Source organism: Coregonus clupeaformis, unplaced genomic scaffold, assembly GCF_020615455.1.
Source record: "Coregonus clupeaformis isolate EN_2021a unplaced genomic scaffold, ASM2061545v1 scaf0253, whole genome shotgun sequence".
Classification (NCBI taxonomy): Eukaryota; Metazoa; Chordata; class Actinopteri; order Salmoniformes; family Salmonidae; genus Coregonus; species Coregonus clupeaformis.
The window spans coordinates 307,141-328,294 of record NW_025533708.1 but is presented as its reverse complement, the minus strand read 5'-3'; the positions used below and the strand labels follow the sequence as shown (position 1 = coordinate 328,294).

Below are 21,154 nucleotides of genomic sequence, written 5' to 3'. Positions count from 1 at the left end.
AAGGCTCTGGAATAATGAAATGGCATTAATCAAGACACTCATGAAGAGGTAGGTTTTAATTTAATTGTCTTGAGTATTGGAAGTCTAAAGAACTTCAGTATGAGATTTTGCATTTGAATCCGTCTATGCAAAATATTTGATGGGTTTGATAAGTGGCAACCTGTCACTAGTTCCCAGAACCTTTATAGAAACTTAGGAAAAGGTTCTTTAAAGCACCATAAAGGTTTCAATTAGAACCTTACGATCATGGTTCTTTTCTCTTTAACTGTCTCTTCTAGAAAAACATGTAGAAACAATTATTTCATCTTAAAGTCCTATTACTGACAACTCAAATAGGAATGTCCAATAGTTTTTTTCTTTAACTTGCTGTTTACTCTACCTGGCAGTTGAGAAGTCAAGAGGGTCGTACCAGCGATACCATATTAGAATAGCAATTTGCATAGCATTTTTACTCATCTCAACAATATTAAAAAAATTACTTTAGGTCTGCTTTAATGGCTTTTATACTAGATGCAGGTAAGCATTGTTAAATGAGGACTGATGTCAAATTTTAATAAATGACGTTAATTGCATATGTATGTATTAAATGAATGCTTTTTCAGGTGTTGTAGGTTTTCTTAAATTTCAATTAATCCAGGTCCTTCCACAATGTTTCACACATGTTCAGACTACATTTTGAGATAATATATGACAAAGTGCAGTTTTTATTACTATTATAGGCATTATTTTATAGGCGACCTTAAGTCTGAATATTGATTCATTAACCCCATGGGTCATGAAATGTTGTTAAACCAATGTATGTTGCCTAATGTAGTGTCTTGTCAACAATGAAATCATAGTTTTCACCAAAATAAGTATTATTTTGTAAAAAATAGATGTACAGTGGGGAGAACAAGTATTTGATACACTGCCGATTTTGCAGGTTTTCCTACTTACAAAATATGTAGAGAATCATAAATCCAGAAAATCACATTGTATGATTTTAAAGTAATTAATTTGCATTTTATTGCATGACATAAGGATTTGATACATCAGAAAAGCAGAACTTAATATTTGGTACAGAAACCTTTGCTTGCAATTACAGAGATCATATGTTTCCTGTAGGTCTTGACCAGGTTTGCACACACTGCAGCAGGGATTTTGGCCCACTCCTCCATACAGACCTTCTCCAGATCCTTCAGGTTTTGGGGCTGTCGCTGGGCAATACGGACTTTCAGCTCCCTCCAAAGATTTTCTATTGGGTTCAGATCTGGAGACTGGCAAGGCCACTCCAGGACCTTGAGATTATTCACTCCTTAGTTGCCCTGGCTGTGTGTTTCAGGTCGTTGTCATGCTGGAAGACCCAGCCATGACCCATCTTCAATGCTCTTACTGAGGGAAGGAGGTTGTTGGCCAAGATCTCGCGATACATGGCCCCATCCAACCCTCAATACGGTGCAGTCGTCCTGTCCCCTTTGCAGTAAAGCATCTCCAAAGAATGCTGTTTCCACCTCCATGCTTCACGGTTGGGATGGTGTTCTTGGGGTTGTCCTCATCCTTCTTCTTCATCCAAACACGGCGAGTGGAGTTTAGACCAAAAAGCTCTATTTTTGTCTCATCAGACCACATGACCTTCTCCCATTCCTCCTCTGGATCATCCAGATTGTCATTGGCAAACTTCAGACGGGCCTGGACATGCGCTGGCTTGAGCAGGGGGATCTTGCGTGGCGCTGCAGGATTTTAATCCATGACGGCATAGTGTGTTACTAATGGTTTTCTTTGAGACTGTGGTCCCAGCTCTCTTCAGGTCATTGACCAGGTCCTGCCGTGTAGTTCTGGGCTGATCCCTCACCTTCCTCATGATCATTGATGCCCCACGCGGTGAGATCTTGCATGGAGCCCCAGACCGAGGGTGATTGACCGTCATCTTGAACTTCTTCCATTTTCTAATAATTGCGCCAACAGTTGTTGCCTTCTTACCAAGCTGCTTGCCTATGGTCCTGTAGCCCATCCCAGCCTTGTGCAGGTCTACAATTGTATCCCTGATGTCCTTACACAGCTCTCTGGTCTTGGCCATTGTGGAGAGGTTGGAGTCTGTTTGATTGAGAGTGTGGACAGGTGTCTTTTATACAGGTAACGAGTTCAAACAGGTGCAGTTAATATAGGTAATGAGTGGAGAACAGGAGGGCTTCTTAAAGAAAAACTAACAGGAATGTGAGAGCCGGAATTCTTACTGGTTGGTAGGTGATCAAATACTTATGTCATGCAATAAAATGCAAATTAATTACTTAAAAATCATACAATGTGATTTTCTGGATTTTTGTTTTAGATTCCGTCCCTCAGAGTTGAAGTGTACCTATGATAAAAAGTACAGATCTCTACATGCTTTGTAAGTAGGAACACCTGCAAAATCAGTAGTGTATCAAATACTTGTTCTCCCCACTGTACCCTATTCTTATTCCACCATACTTTTTACTGAGTGCATTCTGATAATATTCAGACCCCTTGACTTTTTCCACATTTTGTTACGTTACAGCCTTACTCTAAAATGGTTTAAATAAAACCATTTCCTCATTAATCTACACACAATACCCCATAATGACAAAGCAAAAACAGGTTTTTAGAAATTTTAGCAAATGTATAAAAAACTCCCATATTTACATAAGTATTCAGACCCTTTACTCAGTACTTTGTTAAAGCACATTTGGCAGCGATTACAGACTAGAGTCTTCAGGCACACCTGTATTTGGGAAGTTTCTCCCATTCTTCTCTGCAGATCCTCTCAAGCTCTGTCAGGTTTGATGGGGAGCGTCGCTGCACAGCTATTTTAAGGTCTCTCCAGAGATGATCGATCAGGTTCAAGTCCGGGCTCTGGCTGGGCTACTCAGAGGCTTGTCCCGAAGCCACTCCTGCGTTTTCTTGGCTGTGTGCTTAGGGTCGTTGTCCTGTTGGAAGGTGAACCTTCGCCCCAGTCTTAGGTCCTGAGAGCTCTGGAGCAGGTTTTCATCTCTCTGTACTTTGCTCTGTTCAACTTTCCCTCGATCCTGAATAGTCTCCTAGTCCCTGCCGCTGAACAACATCCCCACAGCATGATGCTGCCACCACCATGTTTCACCGTAGGGATGGTGCCAGGTTTCCTCCAGACGTGACGCTTCGCATTCAAGCCAAAGAGTTCAATATTGGTTTCATCAAACCAGAGAATCTTGTTTCTCATGGTCTGAGAGTCCTTTAGGTGCCTTTTGGCAAACTCCAAGCGGGCTGTCATGTGCTTTTTACTGAGGAGTGGCTTCTGTCTGGCCACTCTACCATAAAGGCCTGATGGGTGGAGTGCTGCAGAGATGGTTGTCTTTCTGGAAGGTTCTTCCATCTCCACAGAGAAATTCTGGTGCTCTGTCAGAGTGACCATCACCTTCCTGACCAAGGCCCTTCTCCCCCAATTGCTGAGTTTGGCCGGGCGGCCAGCTCTAGGAATAGTCCTGGTGGTTCCACTGTGTTCTTGGGGACCTTTCCAAATCATGTCCAATTAATTGAATTTACTACAGGCGGACTCCAATCAAGTTGTAGAAACATCTCAAGGATGATCAATGGAAACAGGATGGACCTGAGCTCAATTTCGAGTCTCATAGCAAAGGGTCTAAATACTTATGTAAATACGTTTTATTTTATTGTTATATGCCAAAACTTGCAAAAAACTGTTTTCGCTTTGTCATTATGGGATATTGTGTGTAGACTGATGAGGAAAAACATTTATTTAATCCATTTGAGAATAAGGCTGTAACGTAACAAAATGTGGAAAAAGTCAACGGGTCTGAATAATTTCCTAATGCACTGTATCAACCACCTGGTTAAGCAAATATTTACGAAATTCTTGCTTTTGAACCTTTTTACATTGAAACTTTTTTATTTACATATTCCTACTATTCAAGGCCTCTACTGACAGGAATGATGCTATATTAATCCCTCACTAATTGAATTCCTGACTTTTGTACAACAACTTTGGTGACTGATTTTGAGTTTTCTTACAGCCCTCTGAATGGGCAAAGTTAGAGTGCCACAACACTGAACTGCAGCAACCCAAAATCATACATATTATGTTAATTGATGCAGGAGGGCTGGGGGAGTTGACCAATCAGGTTTAAGTGAAGTTCTTTTTCATATCCACTTCTAAATCTATTGTCAAAACATGCTCTACCAGCTGGTTGAGAACAGGGTTCATTAAAGGGTAGAACCTTCAAAAATGGTTCCATATAGCACCAAAAAGGGATCCGCTATGGTTTCAAGACAAATAACCCTTATCTGGCACCATGTAGAACCATTTGTTTTTAGTGTGCATATACACACTTCAGCTGATCACATCCTACTGTATCTCTTCTACATCTGAAGAGACAGCTGGAAATGCAGGTATGGGCAACTTCAGAATAGCTGCCCTGTCTGTTTTCTGGAACTCAGCTGTCTGAGCTGATCATCGAGGGGATAGAGGGCCCTCTTTGCCCATAGCCTGTTTTAGCATGGGCAGCACCATTGAGGGCTTTCACCATTTTTTATAAGTCTGTTGCCAATTAGATGGAAAACCTAGCTATAGACACCTTAAAGACTCTGGCAAGTGCTCTAGTCTAGTGTCCCTTTGATTATGCCTGCACATCATAGCTCAGCAGCCCAAACACCTAAAGAATAAGCTACAGACCAGCCAAAAATCTTGTAAGAATATAACTTAAACCCCCCCATCATACTCATCTGGTTTGCGCTTAGTGGGACTATCATTTGTTTTTCAACAGGACAATTACCCAAAACACACCTCCAGGCTGTGTAAGGGCTATTTGACCAAGAAGGAGAGTGATGGAGTGCTGCATCAAATGACCTGGCCTCCACAATCAACCGACCTCAACCCAAATTAGATGGTTTGGGATGAGTTGGACTGCAGAGTAAAGCAAAAGCAGCCAACTAGTGCTCAGCATCTGTATGAACTTCTTTAAGACTGTTGGAAAAGCATTCCCCATGAAGCTGGTTGAGAGAATGCAAAGCTGTCATCAAGGCAACGGGTGGCTACTTTGAAGAATCTAAAATCTAAAATATATTTTGATTTGTATAACAGTTTTCTGGTTACTACATGATTCCAAATGTTTTCTTCCATAGTTTAGATGTCTTCACTATTATACTACAATGTAGAAAATAGTAAAAATAAAGAAAACCCTTGAATGAGTAGGTGTTCTAAAACATTTGACTGGTAGTATATATGGGGCGGCAGGTAGCTTAGTGGTTAAGAGCGTTGTGCCAGTAACCGAAAGGTCGCTGGTTCTAATCCCCAAGCCGACCAGGTGAAAAATCTGTCGATGTGCCCTTGCACTTAACCCTAATTGCTCCTGTAAGTCGCTCTGGATAAGAGTGTCTGCTAAGTGACTAAAATGTCAAAAAAATATATATATATATACAGTGGGGAAAAAAAGTATTTAGTCAGCCGCCAATTGTGCAAGTTCTCCCACTTAAAAAGATGAGAGAGGCCTGTAATTTCCATCATAGGTACACGTCAACTATGACAGACAAAATCCAGAAAATCACATTGTAGGATTTTTTATGAATTGATTTGCAAATTATGGTGGAAAATAAGTATTTGGTCAATAACAAAAGTTTCTCAATACTTTGTTATATACCCTTTGTTGGCAATGAAGCATGGGACTGTGAAGCATGGGAGTGAAAACATCATACTTTGGGGCTGTTTTTCTGCAAAGGGACCAGGACGACTGATCCGTGTAAAGGAAAGAATGAATGGGGCCATGTATCGTGAGATTTTGAGTGAAAACCTCCTTCCATCAGCAAGGGCATTGAAGATGAAACGTGGCTGGGTCTTTCAGCATGACAATGATCCCAAACACACCGCCCAGGCAACGAAGGAGTGGCTTCGTAAGAAGCATTTCAAGGTCCTGGAGTCTCCAGATCTCAACCTCATAGAAAATCTTTGGAGGGGAGTTGAAAGTCCGTGTTGCCCAGCGACAGCCCCAAAACATCACTGCTCTAGAGGAGATCTGCATGGAGGAATGGGCCAAAAATACCAGCAACAGTGTGTGAAAACCCTTGTGAAGACTTACAGAAAACGTTTGACCTGTGTCATTGCCAACAAAGGGTATATAACAAAGTACTGAGAAACTTTTGTTATTGACCAAATACATATTTTCCACCATAATTTGCTAATAAATTCATTAAAAATCCTACAATGTGATTTTCTGGATTTTTTTTCTCTCATTTTGTCTGTCATAGTTGACGTGTACCTATGATGAAAATTAGAGGCCTCTCTCATCTTTTTAAGTGGGAGAACTTGCACAATTGCTGGCTGACTAAATACTTTTTTTCCCCACTGTAACTGAGACAAAGAAGTATGGTTCATAATTCAGCTCAGATGGACATTTTTACAAGTCTACGGGATGTTCCTATGGAATGCCACAATTCATTTTGATTGCATGTGCTATAAGCGGGTACACCATGAAGTTATGTGTGTGTGTGTGTGATAGTGTGTGATAGTGTGTGTGTGTGTGTATGTGTGTGTGTGTGTGTGTGTGTGTGTGTGTGTGTGTGTGTGTGTGTGTGTGTGAGTGTGCAGATAGTCTAAGGGGAGGGGAGTGTCTGTCAGTCATTCAGGGATAAATAGAGAGGCAGATCTCAGAGTTTGTCAGAAGGTTGACCTGACAGGGTCACACACAGGACCAAGCAGGAGCAGGACCTCAGCATTTTGACCCTTTATTACAAATGGAGGAACAGGAAGATGTTCAATACTGTTTTCAAGACAGAAACTCTTCTTGCAGAAAGGCTTTGCTATCTACATCTATCTACATAACACTGTACATCTTCTTCTCATTGATTTCAGCAGTTACAGTATTTCTGAACATACTGGTGATCATCTCCATCTCTCACTTCAAGCAGCTCCACACTCCAACCAACCTGCTCATCCTCTCTCTGGCTGTGGCAGATTTCCTGGTGGGACTGATTGTGATACCAGTAACGACTGTAGCAATAATGGAACCATGCTGGGATTTTGGGGAATATTTCTGTGTGTTTTATTTCTGCATCACTTGTTTGTGTTCTTCTTTATCTGTGGGCAGTTTGGTCTTGATATCTATTGACCGTTATGTTGCTGTGTGTGATCCCTTATTGTACCACTCTAAAATAACAATAACAAGAATGATGTATTGTATATCCATTACCTGGTGTTGTTGTATCATATACGATGCAGCTGTTATAAAAATCTTTGTAAATGTACAGGTACCCAGTAGGTGTTTGAAAGAATGTTTTACTGTAGAATAATTAAATTGGGTTAAAATCATTGGTCTTGTATTTTCAATGGTTGTCCCGTGCTCTATTATTATAATACTTTATTTGAAAATATTTATGGTGGCCATATCACAGGCCAGAAATGTATTTTCAAAAAGAGGCTGCCAGTGTGTCTGGTGTTAAAACTGTACAGGCAAATAAGTCTGAGAGAAAAGCAGCAAAAACTCTAGCTATTGTTGTTTTCAATTATCTCATTTGTTGGATTCCATTTTTGTTTATAAATCTTTTTGTGTGTGTGTGTGACAGTTTATCATTGATCACCGGCTTTCTGCCACTTGTTAATTCCTTAATTAATCCAATCATTTATGCTTTCTTTTATCCTTGGTTCAAAGTAACAGCTAAACGTATTTTAACTCTGAAGTTAAGGCATGTATAGTTCCTACGTTTTTATTCCCTAGTTTGACATAGTTATGTTATACTGTTTTGTTGTAATTGCTTGTTTCATGTAACAATACACTGACATTACTCATCTCAGTGTTGTCATCATAGTTACATGTGGTGTTGATGCAGAATTATTTGGATGGATTGGAATGACTTGGAGAAGGCATAAGAAGGCATAAGCTTGTTTTATAAAATACATAGTAGTAATTTTGGTTTGTATATTCCAAATACCAACGTCTGTGGTTGTTCCATGTTTTTTTAATGATAAATAGTATGTAAGTATTCATTTTGAGGATGTAATATATCATTATGCACTGAGTGTACAAAACATTAGGAGCAAGTTCTCAATATTGAATTGCACCCCCTTTCGCCATCAGAACAGCCTCAATTCGTCGGGGCACGGACTGTACAAGGTGTCGAAAGCGTTCCACAGGGATGCTGGCCCATGTTGACTTCAATTCTTCCCACAGTTGTGTCAAGTTGGCTGGATGTCCTGTGGGTTGTGAACCATTCTTGATACACACGGGAAACTGTTGAGCATGAAAAACCCAGCACCGTTGCAGTTCTTGACACACTCAAATCAATCCCCCTGGCACCAACTACCATACCCCTTTCAAAGGCACTTAAATACTTTGTCTTACCCATTCACCCTTTGAATGGCGCACATACACAATCTATGTCTCAATTGTCTCAAGGCTTAAAAATCCTTAATTGACCTGTCTCCCTACCTTCATCTACACTGATTGAAGTGGATTTAACAGGTGACATCAATAAGGGATTATAATTTTCACCTTGATTCACCTTGTCAGTCTAAGTAATGTTGTTTAACATCGCCCTCCAGTGGCTGAAATAAGACACAACACCTTCAACAAGTGCAGTTAATATGAAATATGCAATACTGCATGATATCAGATAACATCCAAGTATAACTCAATGGTGTATTGTAGTAAGTAGTTGATGGTCAAATGTATGAATATGCAATTATGTGTTACACTTTATAAAAATGTTTATTAATAAAACATTTGTAAGGCATTTACAGTTTGCTCACCATTTATTAATCATTACGCCCACATTTGTTAAATGTTAGTAAGCTGTAGGTATTCTCACATTCATACATAACTACTACAGCATATGCATTAATTATTCAACACAACAGCGAAGGAGACTGCAGCAGACACTTTAACCTCAACATATTGGTTACTTTTGTAAACTTTTCAAACTTAAGTTAATTTAGTAAATATTTTCTTAACTCTATTTTCTGAAAACTGCATTGTTGGTTAAGGGCTTGGGGTTCCCCCAGTTGGTAATTTGACCATGATTACTACAAGTTTAGACTGCTGGCTATACTAATTTACAAATGAAAAAAATGTTAACTGACATAACAAGGGAAAAACTGCTGATGCACAACGAAATTTCGAAATTTTACCTCATGTATTCTACTATTCTAACTCTCAACATCAAGTTGAGACCCTGACTGAGTTCCTAATCATATAATGAAATAATATATTATTTTTTTTATGCTGAGGTCCGCATAAGGTGAAACAGCACCACTGAGGAGCATCTTGCATCGTGGCAAAAGAAAGATCTTGGTCTTGATATCTATTGACCGTTATGTTGCTGTGTGTGATCCCTTATTGTACCACTCTAAAATAACAATAACAAGAATGATGTGTTGTATATCCATTACCTGGTGTGGTTGTATCATATACGATACTGCTATTGTAATAATCTCTTTGAATGTAGAGTTACCCAGTAGGTGTTTGAAAGAATGTTTTACTGTAGAAGGGTCAGTCTTGGGTAATAGAATTGACTTTGTAATTACAATGGTTGCCCCGTGCTCTATTATTATAACACTTTATTGTAATATATTTGTGGTGGCCAGATCACAGGCCAGAAAGGTATTTTCAAAAGAGGCTGCCAGTGTGTCTGGTGTTAAAACTGTACAGGCAAATAAGTCAGAGAGAAAAGCAGCAAAAACTCTAGCTATTGTTGTTTTCACCTATCTAAGTTGTTGGATTCCATTTTATTTTTGTATACTTTTATTTTTAATTGACCAATTTGTATCATTTATCATCAGCTGTCTGCCACTTGTTAATTCCTTAATTAATCCAATAATTTATGCTTTCTTTTATCCATGGTTCAAAGTAACAGCTAAACTTATTTTAACTCTGAAGTTAAGAAATTCATAGTTCCTATGTTTTTATTCCTAAATATGACACAAATAGGTTTGATATATTTTGTAATATATTTGTTGTAATTGCTTCTTTCATGTAACAATACACTGACATTATTCATCTCAGTGTTGTCATCATAGATATATGTGGTGTTGATACAGAATGATTTGGATGGATTGGAATGGAATGACTTGGAGAAGGCATAAGAAGGCATAAGCTTGTTTTATAAAAGACATTGTAGTCATTTAGGGTTGTATATTTCCAAATACCAAAGTCTGTGGTTGTTCCATGTTATTTAATGATAGAAAGTAAGTATTCTAATAGTACATTCCGAGGACGTCAAGATTAATTCTATATGTTGTTTAACATCACCCTCTAGTGCAGGGGTGTCAAACATACGGCCCGCGGGCCGGATCAGGCCCGCAAACGGGTTTAATCCGGCCCGCGAGATGATTTTGAATTTTATTTAAAAAATATATATATATATATATTTTTTTTAAGTATAAAAATGCGCTGCAATTTTTCTATAAAATAAACTGCTCTTCCAATTGAGTCCACTGGATGGCGCAATAGCAATTGTGTTAAGCAAGCAAACTGTTTATACCGGGGCAGAGCAAGTAGGTCAAGCACGTGCAGCCAATGAGCTACTTTGTTTTGCCCGCGATATTTATTACGGCTTCTACTTTTAACATTATGTGCTTTGGCACCCTCATTGCCCCAATATGTCTCTGTCAAAAAAGAGAAAAGTGGACGCAGTGTTCCAAGAAAAATGGTCATCCTATTTAATCACGGAATTGAATGGGAAAGCTGTATGTTTGGTGTGTTCAGAGCATGTTGCAGTGCTGAAAGAATATAACCTTCGTCGCCACTATGTGAGTCTTCATGCCGACAAATATGACAACTTTCAAGGACAGCGGAGAAGAGAGAAGGTGAATGAACTGTTGGCGGGTCTGAAGAAACAGCAGTCTGTGTTTACTCACAGCCGAGACATCAGTGACGCTGCAGTGAAAGCTAGCTACCTCATTGCTAATGAAATCGCAGTGGCTTCAAAACCATTTAGTGACGGTGAATTTGTAAAAACATGCATGATGAAGGCAGCGGAGATTGTGTGCCCTGAAAAGCGGCAGGCTTTTGCAAATATCAGCCTGACAAGAAACACAGTTGCAGACAGGATTTCCGATCTTTCAGTGGATTTGGACAGCCAGTTGAAGCAAAAAGTAAAGTCATTTATTGCGTTTTCGGTTGCAATTGATGAAAGCACGGACATTACAGATGTTGCACAACTGGCCATTTTTTCATCCGCGGAGTTGATGACACATTGACCGTCACCGAGGAGTTCGTGGAGTTGGTGCCGATGACAGATACAACAACAGCAGCTGATATTTTTACCGCACTCGTCGGCGCGCTGGACAGGGTGGGAGTGGACTGGTCCCGCGCTGTCAGCCTGGCTACAGATGGTGCGCCTTCAATGATCGGGAAAAAGCAGGCGTTGTGACAAAGTTCAGAGAGAAAGTGCAATCTGCAAATGGAGGACGTGATTTTTTGACTTTTCACTGTATTTTGCACCAGGAGGCTTTGTGTTGCAAGTCATTAAAGATGGATAACGTCATGAAGGTGGTCATCCAAACTGTTAATTTCATCCGATCCAGAAGCCTGAATCACCGTCAGTTTGACAGCCTTCTCAGAGAGAAAGACCACATCTATGGCCTGCCATACCACACTGAGGTAAGATGGTTAAGCCGAGGTGCTGTGCTGAGGCGTTTCTTTGATTTACTAGAAGAAATTGAACAGTTCATGGAAGAAAAGGGCAAACCAGTGTTAGAATTTCATTCCGCAGAATGGATGCCGGACCTTGCATTTATGGTGGATGTTACAGAGCACCTGAATAACTTGAACAAACAGCTGCAAGGGCGCAACAAAGTTATCACGCAGTATTATGACAGCATACGTTCTTTCAAGTTGAAGCTGTCATTGTGGGAGACGCAACTTGCCGGTGGTGATGCAGCTCACTTCCCCTGTCTGAAAAAATGTGCTGCGACCCAACATGTGGCAGACATGAAGCGGTTCAAAGATAAAATAACTGGACTGTTACGGGAGTTTGAGCAACGCTTTCAGATTTATGTTTATATGTTTTTATGTTGATGTGCTATTGTTTTTAATTGATTTTATTTTATTTGTATATTTAACCTATTCTTGACTCTGTGGTTCTTGCACTTGTTTGGGGAACAGGATTTCATTATTTTTATCTACATTTCTGCCTGAGAAATGACACCCTGATATAGTTCTGTGAAACAGTTCTGTTAATCACTGAGACATTGTGTGTTTGTGTGTTCTTTTTCTTTAGAATTTTCAAATAAACTTGACGTGTTTTATGATTAATAGTGATGTTGTGCTTGTACTATTTTGGACACACTGTCCTCAGGCTCCAGCTTTATGTTGTATGTTGATCGTATTAAAACAAAGAAAACAATCTGAAGTTGTTGTTTTTAAGTTATATATACCATGATTTTTCCGGTCCGGCCCACTTGGGAATAGATTTTCCTCCATGTGGCCCCTGAGCTAAAATGAGTTTGACACCCCTGCTCTAGTGGCTCAATTGGGACACAATGCCTTCATCAAGTGTGGTAGAGTTGAAATGTACAATAATGCATGATATCAGATAATGTCCAAGTCTATCTCAATGGTGTATTGTGTAAGTAGTTGAGGGTAAAATGCAAGAATATGCAATCATGGTTAACACTTTATAGTGTTCCGTAATAAACCATTTGTAAGGCATTTACAGTTTGCTCCCACATTTGTTAAATGTTATTAAGCTAGGAATTTTCACATTTATAAATAACTACTATATGCATGAATTATTAAACACAACAGCGCAGGAGACCGCAGCAAACACACTAAAAAAGTTATTTATAAATGTGTGGATAACAAGCTTAATATAAATAAATGTGCGTTTAATGATAAATTATGAAGAAAATATTTACTTTTTAAAGCTGCAATATGTAACTTTTTGGGTGACCCGTCCAAATTTACATAGAAATATGAGTTATAGAGCTGTCATTCTCATTGAAAGCAGGTCTAAGAAGCGGTAGATCTGTTCTATGTAAGCTATTACTATGTTTCCCATTATTACGTTTAGTTTTGGACTCCTTGGCTGAGTTGCTGACGGCTGTGTAGATGGCTGAGTTAACTTCTTTAGAGCCTGTACCATGTATAAATCATTTTTGGATTTGACATCAAAAGTTTAATATGAGGCGACATTATAGAATGCCACCTTTTATTTGAGGTTATTTTCATACACAAATTAGAACACCTTATGTATCTAGTCCCCCCATTTGAAGAAGTCATAAGAATTTGGACAACTTCACTTGTAGTGTATTAAAGGGAGTAACCCTTTAAACATAATGTTCAGTTAAATTATGTATTTAGAAATTGGTTCCCTTACCCTGTAAGCAGTTTATGAACTAATCTAATGAGTGACTACAATCCACACTTTGGTTTTGGTAGTCACTGCCAACAAACACAAATGCTAGCATTTTCAGACAAAACATGTTACTTCTACTACTTTCAGCATACTACTACAACAGTGTGACTGTTTTGGAATAAAATGTTCATATATTTCCTTTAACATCCTCTGTGTTGTGTGCTTGTTGTTTAACCATTGATATGTTCTAGGTCATTTTGAGACCTTAAGGAGCATCAGGTACTGCTGGAATGTCTACCAATAGCATGTCCATCTTTTTGTGAGAATTTACAATGGTCACTCAACGTTTATTAAGGATGAATAGTCCTCGCTTTAGGGACTGCAACACAACTTTACCAATGATTGGTAAATGGTTTACAAGGACATTTATTAAACATCGTAGTATTACATACTATAAAAGTTATTTATAAATGTGTGAACAACTAGCTTAGTAACACAAATGTGGGAGTAATTATAAATAAATGAATAAACTATTTCTTAATCCATTAAATATTCTTTATTACAAGGTGTTATTATAAAGTGGTACCATATTTCTATATTCATTCAGACTCAACAGCATCTGAGAGCTGCTCTGGCGTGACCCCTGACCTGGCAGCAATCTGACACTATGAATCATTAATGCATATAGTAGTTATTTATGAATGTGAAAATACCTAGCTGACTAACATTTAACAAATCTGTCAGTAATGATTAATAAATGGTGAGCAAACTGTAAATGCCTTACAAATGGTTTATTACTGAACATTACAGTTTTATCCATAATTGCATATTCTTACATTTTACCATGAACTACTACAATACACCATTGAGTTAGACCTGGAAGTTATCTGATATCATGCATTATTGTACATTTCAACTTCACTTGTTGAAGACGTTGTGTCCCAATTGAGCCACTAGAGGGTGATGTTAAACAACATACAGAATGATCCATGACGTCCTCAAAATGTACAATTTAGAATACTTATTTTCTATCATTAAATAACATGGAACAACCACAGACTTTGGTATTTGGAATATACAACCCAAATTGACTACAATGTATTTTATAAAAGAAGCTCTTGCCTTCTTATGCCTTCTCCAAGTCATTCCATTCCAATCCATCCAAATCATTCTGCATCAACACCACATGTATCTATGATGACAACACTGAGATGAGTAATGTCAGTATATTGTTACATGAAAGAAGCAATTACAACAAAATAGTATAACATAACTATGTTAAACTAGGGAATAAAAACATAGGAACTATACATGCCTTAACTTCAGAGTTAAAATATGTTTAGCTGTTACTTTGAACCATGGATAAAAGAAAGCATAAATTATTGGATTAAATTAAGGAATTAACAAGTGGCAAAAAACTGATGAAAAGTGATGACTAAATTTGCTAAAAGAAAAAAAAAAGAAATCCAACAACTTAGATAGGTGAAAACAACAATAGCTAGAGTTTTTGCTGCTTTTCTCTCAGACTTATTTGCCTGTACAGTTTTATTTGCCTGTACAAACATATCAATAGCATGTAAAGTAGCTAGTTTGCTATAAAATCGCATAAGCAAACTGCACTATCAATTTAGGAGTCTACAATTTCACCATGTTCAACCTGCAGATCGATGTGCCTCAGAGACTGGAGTCTAACACTTGCAACGGCGGATATACTTGTGAGGAGATGGGAAACGTTGTCCATATAATGTCAATGGGCTGAACGTTTCATTCTGGGTGATTCTGGGACAAGGAGCGCCCTCCTTCATGGAGTGAATGGGAGTCTATTGGGCGCTATGTTAAAAACCCAACATTAGCAAGTATTTCGTCAACAGGAAGTACAACATTACAAATCTTTAATGACCTTGCTATCTGTAATATCGTGTAGCTTTGGAATCGTGACATTACGTACTTTTGAGGAGAATAGGCACATTTCTCGACATACAGAGAAAGGGTTAAGTGACGATTAGCTCAGTAACTGCATGACGCAGCAAGACAATGTGAACGCGATTGGTTGACAGTCGGCTGGGTGGGGCGTTATACGTTCCTTCATTCATTGGATTCCTATCTCCTTTCTATAATATCTCTGGCAACAGCACCATGCAATGCACCCTGGACTAAAGAGGCAGACTAATAGGAAAAATGTGCTAGACCCTCCGTTAAATTACACATTTCTCGAGGTAGGAATATCACTAAAATATGATCAATGGCTCATTCGAGAGAAGACATCCTCCCGAGTTATGACATCAGCCAATATTGAAATCTGATATGTATGATAGACATTTTCGCGATCTTAAAGTAGTAAAGTAGTATTCCTATTAACTTCCAGTGTAGTGAGAGCGACTTTATCACAGTGCTACGTCATACCGGACAGATTTCTGCCTGTGTCACGTTCGTTCATAGACGGGTCAGACCAAGGCGCAGAGTGATATGCATACATGTTTATTTAAACTTAATAAACACTTGACAAAACATTAAACGAAACGTGAAGTCCAAGGTAGACACAAACAACATACCTTACATGGAAAAAGATCCCACAACTCAATCGTGCCAATAGGCTGCCTAAGTATGGTCCCCAATCAGAGACAACGAGCGACAGCTGCCTCTGATTGGGAACCACACCGGCCAACATAGAAATACCCATACTAGATATAAAACATAGAACTACACAACATAGAATATACACACTAGACTGTACAACATGGAAAATACACACCCTGACTCAACATACAAGCGTCCTCTGAGTCAGGGCGTGACAGTACCCCCCCCCCAAAAAAGGTGCAGACTCCGACTGCACAACATAAACATAACAGGGTAGGGGCCGGGTGGGCATTCCGCCTCGGAGGCGGATCCGGCTCAGGGCGTGACGACCACTTACTCTCCGCCTCCCTGTTGCGCCCCTGGTCTGGTCTGGACCTCGGTGCGCTGCTTCCCCTCTCCTTCCTCCCACGAAGTACCAAGCCCTGTCTGGACCCTGGTGTGGGAGACAACGAACCTGGAGAGGGGCTGACGTCTGGGTCTGGACTGGAGCCGCTGACCGGAGCTGGACCGGGCACCGGTGGAGCGGACTGCACAGGCTCCGGACTGGAGCCGCTGACCGGAGCTGGACTAGGCACCGGTGGAGCGGACTGCTCTGGCTCTGGAGTGGAGCCGCTGACCGGAGCTGGACCGGGCACCGGTGGAGCGGACTGCACAGGCTCCGGACTGGAGCCGCTGACCGGATCTGGACTGGACCCCGGTGGAGCGGACTGCTCTGGCTCCAGAGTTATGACCTACAGTATTGTCAAGCAAGTTAATGTTTCCGACATTTTCGGACTACTAAACAACTATTGATTCATACTGAACAGAAATATAAACGCAACATGCAACAATTTCAAAGGTTTTACTGAGTTACAGTTCATATAAGAAAATAAGTCAATTTAAATAAATAAATTAGGCCCTAGTCTATGGATTTTACATGAATGGGCAGTGGTGCAGCCATGGGTGGGCCTGGGAGGGCATAGGCCCACCCACTGGGGAGCCAGGCACAGCAAATCAGAATGAGTTTTTCTCCACAAAAGTGGTGTATTACAGACAGAAATACTCATCAGCACCCCCCCACCCCCCATCCCCCCTTAAACGATCCCGCAGGTGAAGAAGCCGGATGTGGAGGTCCTGGGCTGACATGGGTAAATGTGGTCTGCAGTTGTGAGGCCGGTTGGACGTACTGCCAAATTCTCTAAAACGACGTTGTAGGCAGCTTATGGTAGAGAAATTAACATTAAATTCTCTGGCAACAGCTCTAGTGGACATTTCTGCAGTCAGCATGCCAATTCCACGCTCCCTCAAAATATCAGACATCTGTGGCATTGTGTGACAAAACAGCACATTTTAAAGTGGTTTTAATTGTCCCTAGCACAACGTGCACCTGTGTAATGATCATGCTGTTTAATCAGCTTGTTGATATGCCACACTTGTCAGGTGGATGGATTATCTTTGCGAAGGAGAAATGCTCACTAACAGGGATGTAAAGGAATGTGTGCACAACATTTGAGAGAAATAAGCTTTTTGTGCGTATGTAAGATTTCTGGGATTTTTTATTTCAGCTCATGAAACATGGGACCAACACTTTACATGTTGAGTTTATATTTTTGTTCAGTGTAGAACCACGGAGAGTTACTGCAAGTCTCAAAGAAAACAGGAGCTGCCTCCACTATTCCAGCACCATTTCAACTTTAACATTTCAACATCATCACATCACCTATGCTTAGACTAATACATTGACAACTGAAATATACCAAAAACAATTTAGTCCAATCTGTCACGTTGTATAATGATTTGAAGACAGGCGCAGGAATACGTAGGGCTTTTAATTACTCCACCCAACACAAGGTACGTCATGAAAAACAACGGGTACGAAGCCCAAAATAAAAACATATATATATAACACTGGGATGTAACCCAAACAAAAGAGTTAGGTGTAAACCTCCAAACAAATAAACGAGACAAGACCCATAATAACCAGAGCACAATACATGGTACTCACGAGACCAACGGACATCGGACATTAATCGTCAAGGACAATGGGGGACAGAGGGCACATATATATACACAAACTATTCAGGGGGAATGGGAACCAGGTGTGCGTAATGAGACAAGACAGTCCGGGGTTGGTGGTAATGATCCATATCAGTGACGCCTAGAAGGCCGGTGACGTAGACCTCCGGAGCTGGTGAATGGAATGAGCAGCAGTACAGGGGGGATCCGTGACACAATCAACATAAGCTAAATATGATGTGGCTGTCCATGGACTCTGTCATACAGTCAGTGGCGACAAGTCATTCAGGGCAGGTGGGGAGCCCCACCTGTTTTGAGCCCTACCTGTTTAGCTAAAAAATAAAAAAATGAAAAACTACAGATTAAATAATTGGGCTGTTTCACATGTTATTTTGGCATTAATTTGTGTTACATATCAGTTTCCAAACAATGTAAAAAAAAAAATTGCATTATTAAAGCCGCATACAAATATGGTCTCTTGAGTAAGAAAGCTCCAATATGCAGATGTTTCAGCCTAGCTCAGTGTTTCTGTGGTGGAGGGGCAGCCAGCGAAAGCACAGAGCGTAGGCGTTGGTCATTTTCTCTAGTTACGCCGTGATTGGCTCAGTGTATCTACAGGGAGAGCTAGGCAGTTCAAGCCTCCTGGGGTGTTGCCATAGATTTATATTAGAAGTGTTCAACGTCATTGGCCACGGATAAAATCACTCTATATCTACCGTAGCTTTGATTGGACTGATCATGTCAACATCATACTTTCGAAATCTTAGCTAGCAAGCTTGCTAGCTAGACAAGCAGTCATCATCTTGAATCAAGCTGACAATCTACTGGCAAATCCTTTTCAATCCTTGTCATATGAAGAGAAATTATTGATAAAACGCATCGGTGCTCATTGGCCATTGGACATAAACATTACACAAGTTGGAAATCGCAAATTCAACTATGAGTGGTTTGGAAGGAATCAAAGGCTAACTGCAAGCATTGCAAAGCAATCACTAGCCTGTTATTCAGTGGAGTGGGGGTGTGGTCCCAAGTCTGGGTTTAAGGGTCTCTTTTCCAAGCTTAAAATGATACATTCAGCACTGTCAATCCAAAAGGATTTCTGCCGCGCTCAAAACACCTGTTAACTCGGAACTGGCAAATCTGACTTCAGTGAGTTCAAGACAACTGGGATCACTGACGTCATCATGATTCAACTTTGTTTTTTCCCCCGAGTTGTATAGTATGATGTCTTCATGCCTTCATGTTTATCTGCCATTTGGGTCCACATTCTGTACGTGATGTGTTTCTATATGTGTGTTAATATACGAATGTGTTTTGTCCCTCCAGTCTCCCCCAGGATCTGTGGTCAGAACCAGGTCCCAGAAAATGTGAGTGTGGTGGTGAACAACCCTGTGTCTCTAACCTGTGAGGCCTCTGGCATCCCTCTTCCTGCTATCACCTGGCTGAACGATGGAAACACAGCAGCACAGGAGACCGCAGCAGACACTTCAACCTCAACGTACTGGGTATGAACACTACCACTACTCTCACTACATTAATGTCAGAGTGCTGCCAGGTCAGGGGTCATTCCAGAGCAGCTCTCAGATGCTGTTAAGTCTGAATGAATATAGAGATCGGGTAACACTTTATAATTACACCTTGTAATAAAGCATTTATAATGGATTAGTAAATAGTTTATTCATCATTTCTATATAATTACTCCAACATTTGTACATTTTAATAAGCTAGTTATTCACACATTTATAAACAACTTTTAAAGTATTTAATAATGATTCTTAAGATAATTAATAAGTTGTTTAAAGCTGCAATATGTAACTTTCTGGGCAACCCGACCAAATTCACATAGAAATGTGAGTTATAGCTCTGTCATTCTCATTGGAAGCAAGTCTAAGAAGCATTAGATTTGTTCTATGTGCATATTTCTATGCTTCCCGTTCTTAAGTTTAGTTTTTGAGTCTTTTACTTTTGGTTTGGTAAACCAGCTTCAAACAGCCGAAAATACAATATTTTCTGATATGGAAAATGTGTTTCACAGTGGTTTAGATGGTACAATGATTCTCTACACTTAACTTACTTGTTTCGTCACATAAATTGAAATTATGGGAACTATCAGAATATTTGCAACCGGGAAATGGCGGAGTGCATCTTTAATAGTATATCTTTAATATAGGTACTTATAAACCAATTACAAATCATTAGTAAAATATTTTTGCAGTCCCAAATCTAAAGTGAGGGCTATTCATACTTTCTTACTACTTTATAAATGTTTTGAGTGACCAGTGTAATTTCTCACAAAAAGACAGACATTCCGTTGGTAGACATTCCAGCAGTACCTGATGCTCCTTAAAGGTAGACTCAGCAATTTGACGTAGATGCAGAAAGTAAACAGCATAGTGGGTCAATATCTGCAACAACTAAGAGCGTTGAAGCATGAGGCTCAACTTCTCCGCTCCACATGGAATTGTTTTAAGATCGTCATACCAAGGATAATTTATCTTTGATTTAGAATTTTAGGACCCCTTTAGGTATCAAAAACATTTATAAAAACATTGAATTTGGTCTTACTGCTATTAGCCCATAGAAACGCATTGAATAACAGATTAATACATGGTAAAACACATAGTAAAAAAATTAATCTGAAGTAAATTTGTTTTGAAGGCTTTCCTATATCTGAGAGATATAATTACGATTGTATTTCTTTTACACATATTTCACCCCTTTTTTTGGGGGCACTAAACTACTTCCATATATACTTCCATAAATGTTTTAAGCTGGTACCAGGCTACCTTCAGGTGTGGCTTGTGAGGCTTGTGGGCGTCCTAGAGCAAAACATACTCACCTTTCCACAGGGGGGTCATATTAGTGTGTAGCCCAAACTGTTCGGACATTACAGACAGAAGTCCTGTGATGCTTGTGGGGGTCGTAGAGCAAAATCACTGACATGTTTGTGTTCATGAGACCGTTCGGATGCTACAGACCGATTTTTGGCAGATGCCGATATCGGCGGATGTGGTGGATTGGGATGCAGCCCATGCAAGAAAAACAGATATCTCTCGCTTAAACAGACATATTTGTATGGGTATTTTTTACATTATGCTAATTCGATTTTCTTACAGTAATGTAAATGTTTTGCTAATTTTGTCAACCTTGCAAACACAAACTAATCATAAAACAGGGAGATGTAGCCTACACACCATCTGATGAACCGACCAGTTTTTCTCCTGTGGATTTCTATTCCTTCATTACTACTGAAATTCAGGTTGACATATATACCCTATGGACTATTTTCACACTTTGCTTCGCTGTG

General features: G+C 39.7%; 1 protein-coding gene across 1 annotated transcript; it reads left to right on the top strand.

Moving 5' to 3' along the window:
* Positions 1 to 494: 494 nt before the first annotated feature.
* LOC123484274 (trace amine-associated receptor 6-like) lies at positions 495 to 19,358 on the top strand. Its single transcript, XM_045214411.1, has 4 exons — positions 495 to 516; positions 6,836 to 7,230; positions 7,433 to 7,512; positions 19,184 to 19,358. The coding sequence occupies exons 1-4, from the start codon at positions 495 to 497 to the stop codon at positions 19,356 to 19,358; spliced, it is 672 nt and encodes a 223-aa protein (XP_045070346.1).
* Positions 19,359 to 21,154: the final 1,796 nt, after the last annotated feature.